This window comes from Tachypleus tridentatus, unplaced genomic scaffold (genome assembly GCF_004210375.1).
Source record: "Tachypleus tridentatus isolate NWPU-2018 unplaced genomic scaffold, ASM421037v1 Hic_cluster_1, whole genome shotgun sequence".
NCBI classification, from domain to species: domain Eukaryota; kingdom Metazoa; phylum Arthropoda; class Merostomata; order Xiphosura; family Limulidae; genus Tachypleus; species Tachypleus tridentatus.
The window spans coordinates 22,096,457-22,116,199 of NW_027467777.1; the positions used below are offsets into that span (position 1 = coordinate 22,096,457).

The 19,743-nt window shown below is 34.2% G+C and overlaps 1 protein-coding gene across 1 annotated transcript in view; it reads right to left on the reverse strand.

Moving 5' to 3' along the window:
• Positions 1-761: 761 nt before the first annotated feature.
• LOC143241782 (homeobox protein rough-like) overlaps positions 762-19,743 on the reverse strand; it is an 86,178-nt gene continuing 67,196 nt past the window's right edge. The window contains exons 3-4 of the mRNA XM_076485014.1: positions 9,650-9,884; positions 762-1,782 (exon numbers count right to left, since the gene is read on the reverse strand). Coding sequence (XP_076341129.1) covers positions 1,617-1,782; positions 9,650-9,884 — 401 coding nt within the window. The 3' untranslated portion in view covers positions 762-1,616. The remainder of the gene's footprint in view (positions 1,783-9,649; positions 9,885-19,743) is intronic.

A 19,743-nucleotide genomic window follows, 5' to 3' on the forward strand; every position in this document is an offset into this window, starting at 1 on the left:
TTGTTCTGACGAATAACATTGTTGTTATTTCTTTGATATTTTACCTATTGTTATGAGACGGATTGGTTTATTAATTTTAGGGTTATTATTATAACAGTAAAATACATTTTGTTCTGACGGATAACATTGTTGTTATTTGTCTAATATTTTAGATATTGTTGTGAGTCGGATTGATTTATTAATCCTAGGGGTATTATTATAACACTAAAATACATTTTTTCCGACGGATAACATTGTTGTTATTTGTCTAATATTTTAGATATTGTTGTGAGTCGGATTGATTTATTAATCCTAGGGGTATTATTATAACACTAAAATACATTTTTTCCGACGGATAACATTGTTGTTATTTGTCTAATATTTTAGATATTGTTGTGTGATGGATTGGTTTATTAATTTTAGGATTATTATTATAACAGTATGATACATTTTTTTCCGACAGATAACATTGTTGTTATTTCTCTGATATTTTAGATACTCATGTAAGAAGGTTGGGTTTATTAATTTTAGGGTTATTATTATAAAAGTAAAATACATTTCTTTTATTTTTTTTGATGGAGGACACTGTTGTTATTTCTCTAATATTTTTAGATATTGTCGCGAGATATATTTGTTTTCAGTGTGATGGTATTTGCTATAACAGTAAGTTAAAATATCATAAGAACAGGTCGTGTGCAGCAATTCAAGTACAATGTTTGTTTTGACCAAGACTGCAAACACAAGAACATTCAAATATTTTTAATGGTTTAGAAGAACAGAATGTTTATATTGAGATTAATATTTGAAAATATTGAAATACCTACAGATTAAATCGTGGTAACTACAACATAAACCTTAGAACTAATCACTAAGTTAAAGATATAAGATTAGTCTTTTGAATTTGGTGATTACAAGCTTTATTATTCATTACTGATATGAGAAAAGAACTTATGTCTTGAATTTGTTGAAATCATCGACATCTATGTTTGAAGAAATATGTAACTAATTTGATACTCCTAGAGTAAAAACTGAAAACATATAATTATTAATCAATAAATACAAGTTAGTTTCAATTTTTACCCCTCCTACAATCCCTTAGAAGTTACTTTATAATTTCCTCAGGCTTCAATAAATTAACAAGTACTTCACAGTGACCATATTGAAGGTTAAAACACATGGTTAGACGTTTATGTAAATCACAGATGTACAGCATGCTCTCATAAATTCTCAAATAACTTTTTATTCGCCTTATCGTGAAAATTCTTTGTTAATTGTTGTTGATCAGCTAGCTATAACTTGTGAACTGTTCGTAAGAAGAAACTCTGTTGAGACAACAGTTCTAGTCGTCTTCTGGTAGTTGTTTCTTGTTGCTTTTCTAACTCAAATATTGTTACGGTTGTTGTACCACAATAGCAATAAAAAACTGAACAAAACAAAAGAAAACTATTGATTACTTGATTTTGCACGAAAACTGGATACGTATAATAAATTTACAGTAATTTAAATATTCTTCGAACTTGAGAAATACCAACATTTATTTAAAATGTATGAAAGTCACTTTCTGATTTGCTGCTGATGTGTAGGACGTTCTTTTTTCATTACAATGATTCGCCAGTCTCATAAAAAAACAATTACATTCAAAATCTTTGAGCCAGGAGTGCTGACGTATTTTGTGACGTCAACAAAGGCGTACTTCCAGGTTTGTAGTAGCACGCCCCACAGAAAGGAGAACAAGAGAGATTGCTGACAGCGCTGCCACCTGGTGAATAGAATGGTCCTAGGCTATTGGCTAATGCCATACACCTGAAAAATCGAAGTAAGACATTAAATTATTCTTTTGAGATGGAACTAAAAGTTATTATAGACACTAACTTTATAGAGTATCAAACTTCACTTACTCCATTATCAAATATTTCTTTAATGTTATTATGATATTGTTATTCAATAGTGTTAAGATGGTATTGTAATTCAGTATTGTGATTAACCTGAAAATCACCTAGGAAGGTGGAACATTGAACTTTACATTAGTAGTAATGTAACGAACAATGTGCCAGTAGTGACATGTTAGTCATGTCAATATTAGAATACAATGTTTCATTACTTTAATTAATGTTTCTATAATTTATCTGTACGAAATAAAGGTTAATAGAAAGTTTATGGATTATCAGAGTTAAAGGTTAATTGAATGATTTTTGTTTCAAACTGAGAGGAGGAAACTGTCTAACATTTTATTTATTCGATTTTAGCGCAGATTTACATAATGATCTTATGGGCACTCTGTTAACTGTGAGAATCGAGTCCACCTTTCTAGCGAGTTAAGTTGCTAAAACTTACCTTTGAGATCCTGGCGGACTTTTAAAACAGATATTAAATGAAGCTTGCACCACTAGAGGGAGTGTGCACTAATGAGATAATAAAATAAAGATAAAAGACGGAAACTATTAGAATGAAATGAAAGTTTCAACCTAAGTCAGGAAAACACACACAAGGTTCATTGTTTTATAATTATAGTTGTCATAAGACATCAGTATTAGGCCTGTGACTTAAGGTTCATTGTTTTATAATTATAGTTGTCATAAGACATCAGTATTAGGCCTTTGACTTAAGGTTCATTGTTTTATAATTATAGTTGTCATAAGACATCAGTATTAGGCCTATGACTTAAGGTTTATTGTTTTATAATTATAGTTGTCATAAGACATCAGTGTTAGGCCTATGACTTAAGGTTCATTGTTTTATAATTATAGTTGTCATAAGACATCAGTGTTAGGCCTATGACTTAAGGTCCATTGTTTTATAATTATAGTTGTCATAAGACATCAGTATTAGGCCTGTGACTTAAGGTTCATTGTTTTATAATTATAGTTGTCATAAGACATCAGTATTAGGCCTATGACTTAAGGTTCATTGTTTTATAAATATAGTTGTCATAAGACATCAGTATTAGGCCTATGACTTAAGGTTCATTGTTTTATAATTATAGTTGTCATAAGACATCAGTGTTAGGCCTATGACTTAAGGTCCATTGTTTTATAATTATAGTTGTCATAAGAGATCAGTATTAGGCCTATGACTTAAGGTTCATTGTTTTATAATTATAGTTGTCATAAGACATCAGTGTTAGGCCTGTGACTTAAGGTTCATTGTTTTATAATTATAGTTGTCATAAGACATCAGTATTAGGCCTGTGACTTAAGGTTCATTGTTTTATAATTATAGTTGTCATAAGACATCAGTATTAGGCCTATGACTTAAGGTTCATTGTTTTATAATTATAGTTGTCATAAGACATCAGTATTAGGCCTATGACTTAAGGTTCATTGTTTTATAATTATAGTTGTCATAAGACATCAGTATTAGGCCTGTGACTTAAGGTTCATTGTTTTATAATTATAGTTGTCATAAGACATCAGTATTAGGCCTATGACTTAAGGTTCATTGTTTTATAAATATAGTTGTCATAAGACATCAGTATTAGGCCTATGACTTAAGGTTCATTGTTTTATAATTATAGTTGTCATAAGACATCAGTGTTAGGCCTATGACTTAAGGTGCATTGTTTTATAATTATAGTTGTCATAAGACATCAGTATTAGGCCTATGACTTTTTTAATGTTACTTTCATTATCTACTCCTTCAGGGAATTTCATGAATTACAAGTGTTTGTGATAAGAGTATTTTAACCATAGGATATTCATCATATCATCTGCCGATGATACGTTTCGCTCAGTCCAGAAGTTTTCAGGCTGGTTGGGATACAACACAGTAGTGGTTGGAGTACAATTTAAAAATAAACAAAAAAAAATGTCATTGTATGACCACCGCTTAGAAGACGATGTGCTCTGGATTGAGTGAAATGCGTCGTCAGCGATGGATATAAGGAATATATGGTGGTGAATATACTGTTTTATTCACTAGATAAAGAACGTAGTGTTTAAAAATATACTAGGCCTAATACTAGTCTCTTGTCACAAGTAGTTATAATAATGCCTCGCCAGCTTGTAAAAGGCCTTCATACTATACCAATTGTAACAAATGTTTCGTTGTGCTTTCAAAAGTAACAAAATATTAATAGTTTCTTGGGAAATATAAAGAAAAAGTCTACATTTTGAAACTGATAGTACCAGCGAGTTGATACGTCTCTGAATGTTGACAAAGAAACAAAGATACCACCAAGGAATTTGTTCCTTTTACAGTCTTGGTAATCGAGTCCGAACAAAGAGGGAAGAATATACAACGTTAAAAAAACGAAACAATGTCAAACCAAGGTATAAATTATAAAGTTAGAATTATTAAGTGTGGCGGAAGAGGGCGCATTAGATGTAACTGATTGTCAACTTAAGGTAGGTAATAACGTAAGAATTAAAAACTGAAGCACGTGTGAGTTCCCAAGATCAAACTGTCCAAAATGTCTGAACTCAGTTGTACACACGCAGTTGCTGCTGAAAATGAATTTAATTATATTCTATATCCGAATCTTGAAACTAAACGTTACGCATAATTGAAAGTACTTTGTCCTGCATCGTAGATACCTCTGCTACCAGGATATATTTTCCAATTTCCTCAGAACTTTTATTTTCGTATTAATTTCCTGTATTATAGTTAATTGCTTGATTTATCTAGATATTCTTGATGAGCGAGTGGAAGATAGCATATTCATATTTCTTATTTATTCCTTTCTACTTTAAGATTACTTAACAATTTTCATATGCACGTGTTTGTCCATTGTACAGACACACGTCACCCATAGCAGAAAATGTGATTGCAAAACAAGTTATGTATAAGAGTGGTAAACTACAGATCGACAGTGTAATTGTTTTGTTTGTTTGTTTTTGAATTTTGCGCACGTGTTACCATACATGAGAAACATCTTGACAATGAAAAACATTTAAAAATATTAAAACAATTGCTCAGACTTCTAAAGTAACTGATTTCGTACGGCTTTCTGTTTCTTGATACAACGTGTCTCAAGTGGCTTCCACTGAACTGAAATTGTGTGCGTTTGTGGCAGAACACAATCTCCTAATTTCAATACCAGATCATCTTCCAGACTTTCTATCTATTGGATGCCCTGATTCTAAAATTACTAATGGAATTAAGTGTACAAAAGGAACAGCTACTTTTTGTAATGTCATTGGTGAGGAATACTTGGAAATTCTTATAAGCACAATTAAAGAATATTAAATATTAATTAATTATTGATGAAAGTACAGATGTATCTACAAAAAAAACACAACTTGTTCTATTAGCTAGATTTTATGATCGCCATTTTCAAAAAACAGTTGACAAGCTTTTAACTCTTTTGGAAATCAACAGCTGAACTACCCAAGGCATTTACAATTCTATAGTAAATATTTTTGAATAAAAAACATGGAATCCCATTTAAAAATCTGATAGACTATGTAAGTGATTGGTTTGTTTTTTTTAATTTCGCGCAAACCTACTCAAGGGTTATCTGCACTAGCCGTCCCTAATTTAGCAGTGTAAGACTAGAGAGAAGGCAGCTAGTCATCACCACCCACCGCCAACTCTTGGGCTACTCTTTTACCAACGAATAGTGGGATTGACTGTAACATTATAATGTCTACATGGCTGATAGGGCGAGCATGTTTGGTGCGATGGGGATTTGAACCCGCGACCCTCGGATTACGAGTCGAACGCCTTAACCCACCTGGCCATGCAAGTGATAATGATGGGGTCAAAAAGTGGTGTCGAAAGTCTTCTAGAGCAGAAAGTGCCATATCTCTTTGTACAAGGTCATGGATGTCATTCTATGAACTTAGGTGCATTCAACTTCCAACTTCCTCTGAGGAACTGACTAGAAATATTTATTCATATTTGTCAAACAGCCCAAAGAGATTATCTGAATATGAGGCAAACTAAACTGTATACCAATGAAGAAGAAAAAAAACACACTAACTTTCTAATAAAATAAGGTTAGTTATATGTTGTTGTTTTTTTATTTAAATCGGTAAAATCCAAGAAAATCATTTGGGAACGCTGGTCTCACGCTACTTTTTCGGTAATTCTCAACAATACACATCGTCGATTATATATATAATTAGTAACAAAATTATCACCCGATTGTTCATAGGCCAATTATGATATTTATGTTGAATGCTCAATATTCATTTTGATTTGTTATAAAAGTTTGTTTTCCTTTACTTTATTTATTGTTTCGTTAATATAACAGCAAGAAAGTTTGATTCAGAAGTTTTATGATACTGAGTGGTATCCAGAAACAAAATAAAATTTACCAAACAGGTTTTCAGCTAAGCCTTACGTTTAATACATTTATGTATTAGGCCTAATGCTTAGGCTACAAAACGGCCTTACAAAACGTAAAGTGCCTGAACTCCATGTTGTTAAATGACATTAAATAATATAAATCCAGCTAATTATTCTGGATTAGGGCAAGCTAGAATCCGGTAAAATCACCTGCCTTCTTTCGACTCGCACAGAAGCAGTACGTACACGATTAGCAGTATTAGTTCTCACTTAACGAAACAAAGAAGAATAGATTGACTCAAAGAGGATGTGATTAATTCACCAGGTAGTGCACGGAAATATAGTTTTGACTGCTACAGTGGCCAGATTCATGTTATTTGAAAACAAATATACCTTATTTGGTCCAAAGTCAAAATATTAAAATCTTTGAACGTCAAGCAATCTGAATATAAATATTTAATTTACAATTTATATAACTTTATACACGGATATAGATCTCGTTTTAGCGGAAATCACTTCGAACAGTGCACGTGTTGTAATGCTTAAGCGAGCAACTCTTAATCGAAGGTGTTTCGTATGAACTTTTACTGAAATTAAGAGCAGAGTAATTGTGTAAAACCTTTTCCGCATTTTAAACAGCTAAGATAAACACATTTTTATTGTATCACGAACAAACAGACGAAAAAACAAACAAAAGGAGTTCAGTAAACACTACTGAGTTCCAGTGAAAATAAGTTATACTATTCTAATTTTTCTGATTATGTAGATGTGTTATATTTATAAAATAGTAGCCATTTGTAAATTATCTAACACTTTAATAACAACACTTTAAATGTTAACGGTGTTCTCTCACCCCGTCTCGAGCTAGTTTAGCGATAAACTTAAGGGCTTATAGCGATAAAATGGAGGATGGTCGATAGCCCATCCTAAACCTAAGCTTCTTATCCTCCCTGCTGAAATTCACCCCTCCTGTGGTTTTTGTGACTTAAGACACTAAAATGAGAGGGTTTGGTAGGGTAACATCAAGCTAAAATAAATTAACCCAAGCCTAGGATGTTCATAGTTGAGGTTTTCCTAGAGCCTTCTGGATTTATGAGAAGCCTATTAGAATTATGATGTTACACAGGCCCGTAATAAACATACTTCCTTAACATGTATCGTGACAAGCAGTTATTGTGTTTCTTTCTAAACGATAAAGTACCCTTTAATCTCGTCTGTTGTCTAAACCTCGAAATTAATTTTCAAATTACGATAAGAAATTGTGTTCTAGGGGTTGATAGATTACACCATCTATATAAGAATACTTGTGCTTTGATGGATAATGGATTAATATTAATGTACTTGAAAGAAATTGAAACACGCTTTCTAAGTGATGACTGCTCATAGAAATCTTATTTACCAATGAAAATAAATAACTTTCCAAAAATATAAACAACAACAAAACTCCTCTATACCATATAGAAGCGGGAAGAAAATTTCAGCCACTATTATAAGCAGATTACGAAATGATGGACTGGTGTTACCGAGAGAAATTAATTTTACACAGCACATCTAGGTTATTTAGTAAGATAGAACATGATGTCATGGAAACATATCTACTTAGTAGTATATTCTTCTTTAAGGAACAAAAACCCTCACTATTTAAAACATGATCAATAATCACACGTCTTTATTTCTCGCAACATTCCATCTAACACCGGGTGAAATATGAAAGTTTATATAGTTACTAACACTGCGTGACATCTGAAGGTTTATAGAGTTAACAAACACTGGTTGAGATCTGAAAGTTTATAAATTTAACCTGTTCAGTGCCGTAGACGAGATAACTCGTCCAAGCCGATCGATAACATAGTGCTACGGACGACTTAATTCGTTCTCAATAATACCTACCTTCAACGCTAGAAGTCAGCACCATACATGCATTTACTTACAAATTATTTCACTTTCGATCCAAAATGGCGTCACGAAAAAGTTACAAAATGAAGAAGCATTAGAGTTGCATTGTAGCAGCTGAAATACTTCGCATTCAACAGGTTAACAAACACTGAGTTACATGTCAAAGTTTATAAAGTTAACTAACATTAGTTTACATCTGAAGGTTTATGAAGTTAACAAACTCTGGGTTACACCTGAAGGTTTATAAAGTTAGCAAACACTGGGTTAGATCAGAAGGTTCATAAAGTCAACTAATACTCGGTGAGATCTGAAGGTTTATACAATTAACTAACATTAAGTGGCATATGAAGGTTAATAAAGTCAACTAATACTCGGTGAGATCTGAAGGTTTATACAGTTAACTAACATTGGGTGGCATATGAAGGTTAATAAAGTCAACTAATACTCGGTGAGATCTGAAGATATATACAGTTAACTAACATTGGGTGGCATATGAAGGTTAATAAAGTCAACTAATACTCGGTGAGGTCTGAAGGTTTATACAGTTAACTAACATTGGGTGGCATATGAAGGTTAATAAAGTCAACTAATACTCGGTGAGATCTAAAGGTGTATACCGATAGCAAGCAATCCGAGTTGTTTTGTAAATACCGTTATGTGTATTACAGTGTGAAAACTAAATAAGAAACTGTTGTTTAAAAAACAGTTTGAGTAATGCTGTAGAGACTGTTGTATGTATGTTGATGTAAATATTAAATAACAAATTGTTCTTTAACAGACAGTCTGAGTATTGGTGTAAATATTAGAGTTTACATAACAGCGTAGAGACTATATAATAAATTATTGTTTAAGATGCGTAGTTGTGCAAATACTGTTGTTTATATTGTTTATATTGCAGCGTTGAAACTAAGTAACAAACTTTTGTTAAACAAGTAGTCTAAGTATTGTTTTAAATACGACATTAAGTAACCGTTGTGCAATGTTGTGTTTCATTCTGTTGTGTGTTTTAAATACGACATTAAGTAACCGTTGTGTAATGTTGTGTTTCATTCTGTTGTGTGTTTTACATTAAAGACGTCATTAAGTAACCGTTGTGTAATGTTGTGTTTCATTCTGTTGTGTTTTACATTAAGACAACATTGAGTAACCGTTGTGTAATGTTGTGTTTCATTCTGTTGTGTGTTTTACATTAAGACAATATTAAGTAACCGTTGTGTAATGTTGTGTTTCATTCTGTTGTGTGTTTTACATTAAATACGTCATTAAGTAACCGTTGTGTAATGTTGTGTTTCATTCTGTTGTGTGTATTAGATTTAAGACGACATTAAGTAACCGTTGTGTAATGTTGTGTTTCATTCTCTTGTGTGTATTAGATTTAAGACGACATTAAGTAACCGTTGTGTAATGTTGTGTTTCATTCTCTTGTGTGTATTAGATTTAAGACGATTTACCGTTGTGTTCAATCGGTGACAGTTGTGAATTTCTGGGTGCTACAAAATCAAAGCCAAGGTTGACTTTGGGGAATCAAAATGAGGAGCAAACGGACCTGTACTGCTGATCCATCTGAGCCTTTTCTATACGTTTGTCTTTGGCTCTTCGGTTTTGGAACCAGATTTTTATTTGCGTTTCTGTCAAGTCTAGGTTTTCAGCGAGTTCGAAACGCCGGGGTCTGCTGATGTATTCGTTCCGGTGGTATTCCATCTCCAGCCGGAGTGTCTGTTCGCTGGTGAACGTTGTTCTCTGGCGTCGCTGTCTTCCGTCCTTCCTTCGTCTTCTGTGAACTGTTAGAATACAAAACTTCAATAAGAATTAATAGAAAACATCAAGGTGTTTAATAATCAACGAGGGATAGTAGAGAACAGGGAAATAAGATCCACAATAGGGATGGTGTCAAAAACGAGAGGTAGTCATCCATGGGGAAAAAAATATTTTCGTGGCAGTTGTAAAACCAAATTGATGACGAAGTATACTGGTTTGGTTACTCGAGAGCCAAGTCACATTGTGATATATGTTGTGTTCATCTCGAGGAATCAAACCCCGCATTTTAGCATTGTAAATCCAAAGACTTACAGCTGTCTTGTTGGGGAACGGTTCGGCATGGTCAGGTGGGTTTAAGGCGTTCGACTCGTAATCTGAGGGTCGCAGGTCCGAATCTCGGTCGCACCAAATATGCTCGCCATTTCAGCCGTGGGAGCGTTATAATGTGAAGGTCAATCTCACTATTTGTCGGTAAAAGACTAGCTCAAGAGTTGGCGGTGGGTGGTGATGACTAGCTACCTTCCCTCTAGTCTTACACTGCAAAATTAAGGACAGATAGCGAGATAGCCCTCGTGTAGCTTTGCGCGAAATTAAAAAACAATAACAAACAAATCGGTCGGGGAAGAAAAAGGTCACAAGTTATACGAACAGATCTGATTTTAACCAATAAAGAAACTGCAACTGGTAGATATTGTGGCATCACAGGCCTAACGACTGCAGTGACACCTACATGGAAGATTAAACACTTACCAGAAGCTTAGAAAGTCGACTGTGTTTGAGTGATACGAAACAGAAGCGTATAACAAACAAACACATAGTATGTTTCAATGGCTGTTTTTCTTTGCTAAAGGAGATTTATACAGTTTTTGTTGTACAATGTTAATAAACTATGTTGGCTAATAAAGAAAGCTGGGTAAAAGTTAGGTATACGCTTTGATGCTTAGCTTCAGAGGAATAACACCATACTTTTGTTTTAAAATTTAACAAAACGAAACACTGATAACAATGCTAATCATTTAGGGGTAGATTGTTAAACATTCAAGTGTCAACAGAAGAACAATCATGTTATTGAATCGTCCAATCTGCTTGAAATTAAGCAGCGAGTTTTAGCTCTCTCTCAATGGCTCAGAGACACTAGAAATCAGGTTTCAATACTCCTGGTGGGAAGAGCATAAACTGTGTGAATATGCACTTAAAATAGGTCAAGGCAAAGTGAAAACTTTTATGTTTTACACAATATGTTGACCGTTAAACCGCCCAATATGATTTAAATCTGAAAAAGTGTTGTCCTTTCAAACTTGGGCCCGGCATGGCCAGGTGGGTAAGGCACTCGACATCTAATCTGGGGGTCGCGGGTTCGAATCCCATCACATCATACATGCTCGCCCTTTCAGCCGTGGGGACGTTATAATGTGTCGGTCAATCCCACTATTCGTTGGTAAAAGAGTAGCCCAAGAGTCGGTGGTGGGTGATGATGACTGCCGTCCCTCTATCTAGTCTTACGCTGCAAAATTAGAGACTGCTAGCACAGATAGCCTTCGTATAGCTTTGCACTAAATTCAAAACAAAACAAAAACCGTTAAAACTTCCAAAAAGGTTAAATTTCCAGAGTTTTAAAATTCTATCAGATATCTGAGTATTATTTCTCTTATATTTCTGATTAATTGAAGTGTTCCAACAAATTATGTAACAAGCGTTTAGGTAAATGATTCAGTGTCTTAGGAAGTGACGCATTAAGATTCTTATAAGTATTTCGATAAGTGATGTGGACTTACAATGCTAGAAACCCGGTAGGCAGATCGCAGATAACCCTTGCTTAACTACAAACAAGTGAAGACATGCGATTAAAATTAACGTAAAAAAACAAACAAACGTATTTTTAAAATTAACACAGCCCCTGGTGGCTCAGCTGTAAGCTCGAACACGTAAACCACTAAATACAGCGCGTTGTGTAGGTTTAGGCTTCAAATTAATAAACAATTAATATGTTTATGCTAGAATAAAAATAGCGTAAAAATACAGGGATACTAAATTAACAAACAATAAACACTAAATAAATCAACACGATTCAAAAAGCTTCACCTTTCATAATTACGCATGTTACATTAAAAAACACGAAGTATTGAACATATAAACACGAAGACATAATAAATATGAAAACTTTCGTGGATCAGAATGTCAGTATGACTAAACTAGAAACAAGAATGATATATTATAAAGTGTTGACTAGCTAACTGCCTCACCACGGGCTACCAGTATAATAATAATATATAGGTGCTTTTGTTGGCGGGAGCACGCGACAGATGGGAAGCGGCCTGAGGTTTCGTAAAAATTATGAAATAGCGAAATTAAATGTGAGAGAAAAACATAGAATGTGAGTCATAGGATAAAACATTTCTTTGTTAATTCAAAATTAAATGTGATATCCGAGAGGAAAACATAGAATGTGAGTCATAAGATAAAACATTTCTTTGTTAATTCATAATTAAATGTGATATCCGAGAGAAAAACATAGAATGTGAGTCATAGGATAAAACATTTCTTTGTTAATTCAAAATTAAATGTGATATCCGAGAGGAAAACATAGAATGTGAGTCATAGGATAAAACATTTCTTTGTTAATTCAAAATTAAATGTGATATCCGAGAGGAAACATAGAATGTGAGTCATAGGATAAAACATTTCTTTGTTAATTCAAAATTAAATGTGATATCCGAGAGGGAAACATAGAATGTGAGTCATAGGATAAAACATTTCTTTGTTAATTCAAAATTAAATGTGATATCCGAGAGGAAACATAGAATGTGAGTCATAGGATAAAACATTTCTTTGTTAATTCAAAATTAAATGTGATATCCGAGAGAAAACATAGAATGTGAGTCATAGGATAAAACATTTCTTTGTTAATTCAAAATTAAATGTGATATCCGAGAGAAAAACATAGAATGTGAGTCATAGGATAAAACATTTCTTTGTTAATTCAAAATTAAATGTGATATCCGAGAGGAAAACATAGAATGTGAGTCATAGGATAAAACATTTCTTTGTTAATTCAAAATTAAATGTGATATCCGAGAGGAAACATAGAATGTGAGTCATAGGATAAAACATTTCTTTGTTAATTCAAAATTAAATGTGATATCCGAGAGGAAAACATAGAATGTGAGTCATAGGATAAAACATTTCTTTGTTAATTCAAAATTAAATGTGATATCCGAGAGGGAAACATAGAATGTGAGTCATAGGATAAAACATTTCTTTGTTAATTCAAAATTAAATGTGATGTCCGAGAGGGAAACATAGAATGTGAGTCATAAGATAAAACATTTCTTTGTTAATTCATAATTAAATGTGATATCCGAGAGAAAAACATAGAATGTGAGTCATAGGATAAAACATTTTCTTGTTAATTTGAAGTTAAATGTGATATCTGAGAGGGAAACATAAGAATCACAAGGTAGAAGAAATCTTTGTTCATTTAAGTTGAGATAAATCCCACAGCTTTGTCGGTATGGATGGGATATTTATTATCGTTATGTGATTTCTCACGATGGATCAACACCCAAACACCAGATGTAACGTGCACTAGAGATGGGTTGTCCATTGAATATTACTTTTCTTGTATCCGTACTTAACTACACACTGAACGTAAACCTACATTCCGTATATCAAGTGGTTACTTTAATCAGCCACAAGTCATTCCGTATATCAAGTGGTTACTTTAATCAGCCACAAGTCATTCCGTATATCAAGTGGTTACTTTAATCATCCACAAATAAAAACCAATCGTTCCGTATATCAAGTGGTTACTGCAATGAGCCACAAGTCATTCCGTATTTCAAATGGTTACTTAACTCAGCCACAAATAATTCCGTATATCAAGTGGTTACTTTAATCATCCACAAATAAAAACCAATCGTTCCGTATATCAAGTGGTTACTTAATCAGCCACAACTCATTCCGTATTTCAAATGGTTACTTTAATCAGCCACAAGTCATTCCGTATTTCAAATGGTTACTTAACTCAGCCACTACTCATTCCGTATTTCAAATGGTTACTTAACTCAGCCACAAGTCATTCCGTATATCAAATGGTTACTTAACTCAGCCACAACTCATTCCGTATTTCAAATGGTTACTTAACTCAGCCACAACTCATTCCGTATATCAAGTGGTTACTTTAATCAGCCACAACTCATTCCGTATATCAAGTGGTTACTTTAATCAGCCACAACTCATTCCGTATATCAAGTGGTTACTTTAATCAGCCACAACTCATTCCGTATTTCAAATGGTTACTTTAATCAGCCACAAGTCATTCCGTATATCAAATGGTTACTTAACTCAGCCACAAGTCATTCCGTATTTCAAATGGTTACTTTAATCAGCCACAAGTCATTCCGTATATCAAGTGGTTACTTTAATCAGCCACAACTCATTCCGTATATCAAGTGGTTACTTTAATCAGCCACAACTCATTCCGTATTTCAAATGGTTACTTTAATCAGCCACAAGTCATTCCGTATATCAAATGGTTACTTAACTCAGCCACAAGTCATTCCGTATTTCAAATGGTTACTTTAATCAGCCACAAGTCATTCCGTATATCAAGTGGTTACTTTAATCATCCACAAATAAAAACCAATCGTTCCGTACATCAAGTGGTTACTTTAATCAGCCACAACTCATTCCGTATTTCAAATGGTTACTTAACTCAGCCACAAATAATTCCGTATATCAAGTGGTTACTTTAATCATCCACAAATAAAAACCAATCGTTCCGTATATCAAGTGGTTACTGCAATGAGCCACAACTCATTCCGTATATCAAGTGGTTACTTTAACTCAGCCACAACTCATTCCGTATATCAAATGGTTACTTTAATCAGCCACAACTCATTCCGTATTTCAAATGGTTACTTTAATCAGCCACAACTCATTCCGTATTTCAAATGGTTACTTTAATCAGCCACAACTCATTCCGTATATCAAATGGTTACTTTAATCAGCCACAACTCATTCCGTATATCAAATGGTTACTTTAATCAGCCACAACTCATTCCGTATATCAAGTGGTTACTTTAATCAGCCACAACTCATTCCGTATTTCAAATGGTTACTTTAATCAGCCACAACTCATTCCGTATTTCAAATGGTTACTTAACTCAGCCACAACTCATTCCGTATTTCAAATGGTTACTTAACTCAGTCACAAGTCATTCCGTATTTCAAATGGTTACTTAACTCAGCCACAAGTCATTCCGTATATCAAGTGGTTACTTAACTCAGCCACAACTCATTCCGTATTTCAAATGGTTACTTAACTGAGCCACTCATTCCGTATATCAAATGGCTGTCATGACAAGGTAGGTTAAGGTGTTCGACTCGTAATGTGAGGGTAGCTTTGTACATGCGAAAAACACAAACAAACTACAAACAACGAATCATCCGTTTAAAAACAACAAATATTTGTTTTAAAAGTGTTGCTAAATAACTTAAACATCATTTTATATCATTCAGTTAAAACTGTTGTTTTAAGTTTGAAACACTGAGTTGAGGCAGTTATTATTACTTAAGAAGTATTTAACTATGACTTTTGTAATACTGGTTTTATATAAAGATAAAACATTTATTTTGTATTAATAGCCATTTACTGTAACTCCTATAACTCTTGTTGTATATAAAATAATATAGCGTATTTATACGTACTAATTATTTTAGTATGAATACTATAGCTACAGTTGAACGTAAAATTGGCCCAGCATGGTCAGGTTTTTGTTGTTTCAAATTAAGCACAAAGCTACACAATGGGCTATCTGTTCTCTGCCCACCACAGGTATCGAAACCCGGTTTTTGAGGTGAAAGTCCCCAGACATACCGCTGAGCCACTGGGGGGCCATGGTCAGGTTTTTAAGGCATCCGACTCGTGATCTGAGGTTTGCGGGTTCGAATCCCCGTCACACCAAGCATGCTCGCTCTTTCTGCCGTGGAGGAGTTATAATATGCGGCTAATCTCACTATTCGTTGGTAAAATAGTAGCCCAAGAGTTGGCGGTGGGTGGTGATGACTAGCTGCTTTCACTCTAGTATTACACTGATAAATTAGGGACCGCTATCGCAGATAGCCCTCAAGTAGCTTCGTGCGAAATTCAAACCAAACCAGTGAACGTAAAATATTAAAGACACAACCCTTAATCTTGGTTAATAAGTATTTTATTATAAGCTCCGTAACCCTGGTTGTATGTACAACAATATAGATTATTCTTAACTCATGAATAGTTTAACTTTTGTCATTCTGGTCATATTTAAAATACTATAGATAAAAGTTACTTTTCAAAAAATTACTTTAATATAATTTCAGTGTCTTCGTTCCCTCGATGGGTCGCCTGGAGGTTTACAGTTTCATAAACAGAGTTCAATTCCCGTGATAAAAGGATCGCAGTTCACCATTTACGTAGCTTTGCACTACTAAAATTAATCGCAGTTCGCTATTTACGTAGCTTTGCATTACTAAAATTAATCGCAGTTCGCTATTTACGTAGCTTTGCATTACTAAAATTAATCGCAGTTTACTATTTACGTAGCTTTGCACTACTAAAATTAGAAGTCTATATCTTCCTCGTGCAGCGCAGATGATATTCCGTTCTTATAAAATACGACAATGTGTTCGTATGTCCGTCGTAATTAACTGACTCGGGTCCATTTTTGGCAGACCAATGAGGAATTACAACATTCTACATAAGCCTATGAAATTTCTTCAAAAACTCGGTCATGTTTGACTGAGTCGTAGAGCAAAGATAATGTGAAAAATCAGTCTCCATGCTAACAGATGAATATTTTTTTATTTTCGTGACCAAACTGTGACCTTTACCTTTAACCCTAACTTTACACAAAGTAATCACTCCTAAGTTGGGCCATAATCCAAATTTATAGCCACTTACGTCCAAATGCATTTAAGAGTTTTCGAGAAACCTTGCTGACAAACAAACAAACACGGGGCAAAACATGACCTCCGTTCACCTTTGGTGAGGTACCAGACATGGACTCCGTGACCTTAGTTAAGAATATTGTAACATAAATACTTCAGTAACTTTAGCTGAAATTTTCTCCTTTCGTTTAATTGATCTCACGCACGTCATCAAATGTTCGAAGTCCTCACTCTTGTTACTACTGGAAATCACTCACGTACAGCCTACATTAAGCTGTCTTCGTATCCCAGAATTATCTGTAAAACAAACATCAAGTATCGTAACACGGCTACGTAACACGTACAGCCTACATCAAGCTGTCTTCGTATCCCAGAATTATCTGCAAAACAAACATCAAGTATCGTAACACGGCTACGTAACAAGTACAGCCTACATTACGCTGTCTTCGTATCCCAGAATTATCTGTAAAACAAACATCAAGTATCGTAACACGTACAGCCTACATTAAGCTGTCTTCGTATCCCAGAATTATCTGTAAAACAAACATCAAGTATCGTAACACGTACAGCCTACATTAAGCTGTCTTCGTATCCCAGAATTATCTGTAAAACAAACATCAAGTATCGTAACACGGCTACGTAACACGTACAGCCAACATTAAGCTGTCTTCGTATCCCAGAATTATCTGTAAAACAAACATCAAGTATCGTAACACGTACAGCCTACATTAAGCTGTCTTCGTATCCCAGAATTATCTGTAAAACAAACATCAAGTATCGTAACACGTACAGCTTACATTAAGCTCTCTTCGTATCCCAGAATTATCTGTAAAACAAACATCAAGTATAGTAACACGGCTATGCCGATAAGAAAGATGCAAGGACTCGAAACATTTGATATTTATTTCTAACAAATGAACGTTTTGCTTTGTAAAATAGAACATCAGTTTATATTCCACTCTATCGTCTTTAGGATTATTTTTGTAGTCACTAAATTTAAATATTAATATATAAAAACAAAAACAGCTACGTCATCACACCCTGATCAGTGATTGGAATTATTCAAGTCTAAATATTCGATTTCGATCATAAGATGGTTGGAGTCTTCAATGTCTGGTTCTAGTTTTCACAACCGCAGTTGAGAAACAACCTTGTCGTAGTAAAAATACTGGAAGTTATGGGAAAACGGAAAGTTGGAAAACCACTATCTGGAGATATTAATCGTTGTGTCAATAAATGTACCATTACTATTGGTTTAGAAGGTGAAAAAAACTGGTTAGTTAGTTAGATTGTCCTTTTTATAACGCATGCACAACCCAGTTCATGAAGCACAATACCACGCACACAGCATAAGCACAATACCACGCATACACAGTTCATGAAGCACAATACCACGCATACACAGCCCAGTTCATGAAGCACAATACCACGCATACACAACCCAGTTCATGAAGCACAATACCACGCATACACAACCCAGTTCATGAAGCACAATACCACGCATACACAACCCAGTTCATGAAGCACAATACCACGCATGCACAACCCAGTTCATGAAGCACAATACCACGCATGCACAACCCAGTTCATGAAGCACAATACCACGCATACACAACCCAGTTCATGAAGCACAATACCACGCATGCACAACCCAGTTCATGAAGCACAATACCACGCATGCACAACCCAGTTCATGAAGCACAATACCACGCATGCACAACCCAGTTCATGAAGCACAATACCACGCATACAACAACCCAGTTCATGAAGCACAATACCACGCATACACAACCCAGTTCATGAAGCACAATACCACGCATACACAACCCAGTTCATGAAGCACAATACCACGCATACACAACCCAGTTCATGAAGCACAATACCACGCATACACAACCCAGTTCATGAAGCACAATACCACGCATACACATGCAGCTTTCTGACTCCGGCCCAACGAAGATTTGAAGAAACCTAGAACTCTATATAATGTTGTTGGTAAGTAATAAACTGGTGTTTTTAAACTCAACTATTAATAACATGTACACAGATCAACAAGTTAAATAAATACACGAGCTCTATGATGCCATCAATATGAACTTTCACTTAGATTATTATTTATTTATTTTCACTGAAATTGTTTTGACAGGTGTCATGTTTGTGCAATGAAAAGGCACAGATGATCGTAAAAAATTAGCAATTTGTGCTTCCATCTAGCAACAAAAAATAAAATTGGTAAGCCATTGTTAAAATAGTATTATCAGCCTGTGGTAGACCATTGTTAAAATAGTATTATCAGCCTGTGGTAGACCATTGTTACAATAGTTTAATCTGGTGATTAGACTTTGTTAAAGATAGCTTCATCCAATAATAAGCATTTGTTGAAAATATTCGCATCTTCGTTAAATATAATCTCACCTTATGATACGCCTTTGTTTCATATAATATCACCTTATGATAAGCCTTTATTAAATATAATCTCACCTTATGATAAGCCTTTGTTAAATATAATCTCATCTTATGATAAGCCTTTGTTAAATATAATCTCACCTTATGATAAGCCTTTGTTAAATATAATCTCATCTTATGATAAGCCTTTGTTAAATATAATCTCATCTTATGATAAGCCTTTGTTGAATATAGTCTCATCTTATAATACGCCTTTGTTAAATATAAGCTAACCTTATGATAAGCCTTTGTTAAACATAATCTCATCTTATGATAAGCTTTTGTTAAATATAAGCTCACCTTATGATAAGCCTTTGTTAAATATAATCTCATCTTATAATACGCCTTTGTTGAATATAATCTCATCTTATGATAAGCCTTTGTTAAATATAAGCTCACCTTATGACACGCCTTTGTTAAATATAATCTCATCTTATAATACGCCTTTGTTGAATATAATCTCATCTTATGATAAGCCTTTGTTAAATATAAGCTCACCTTATGACACGC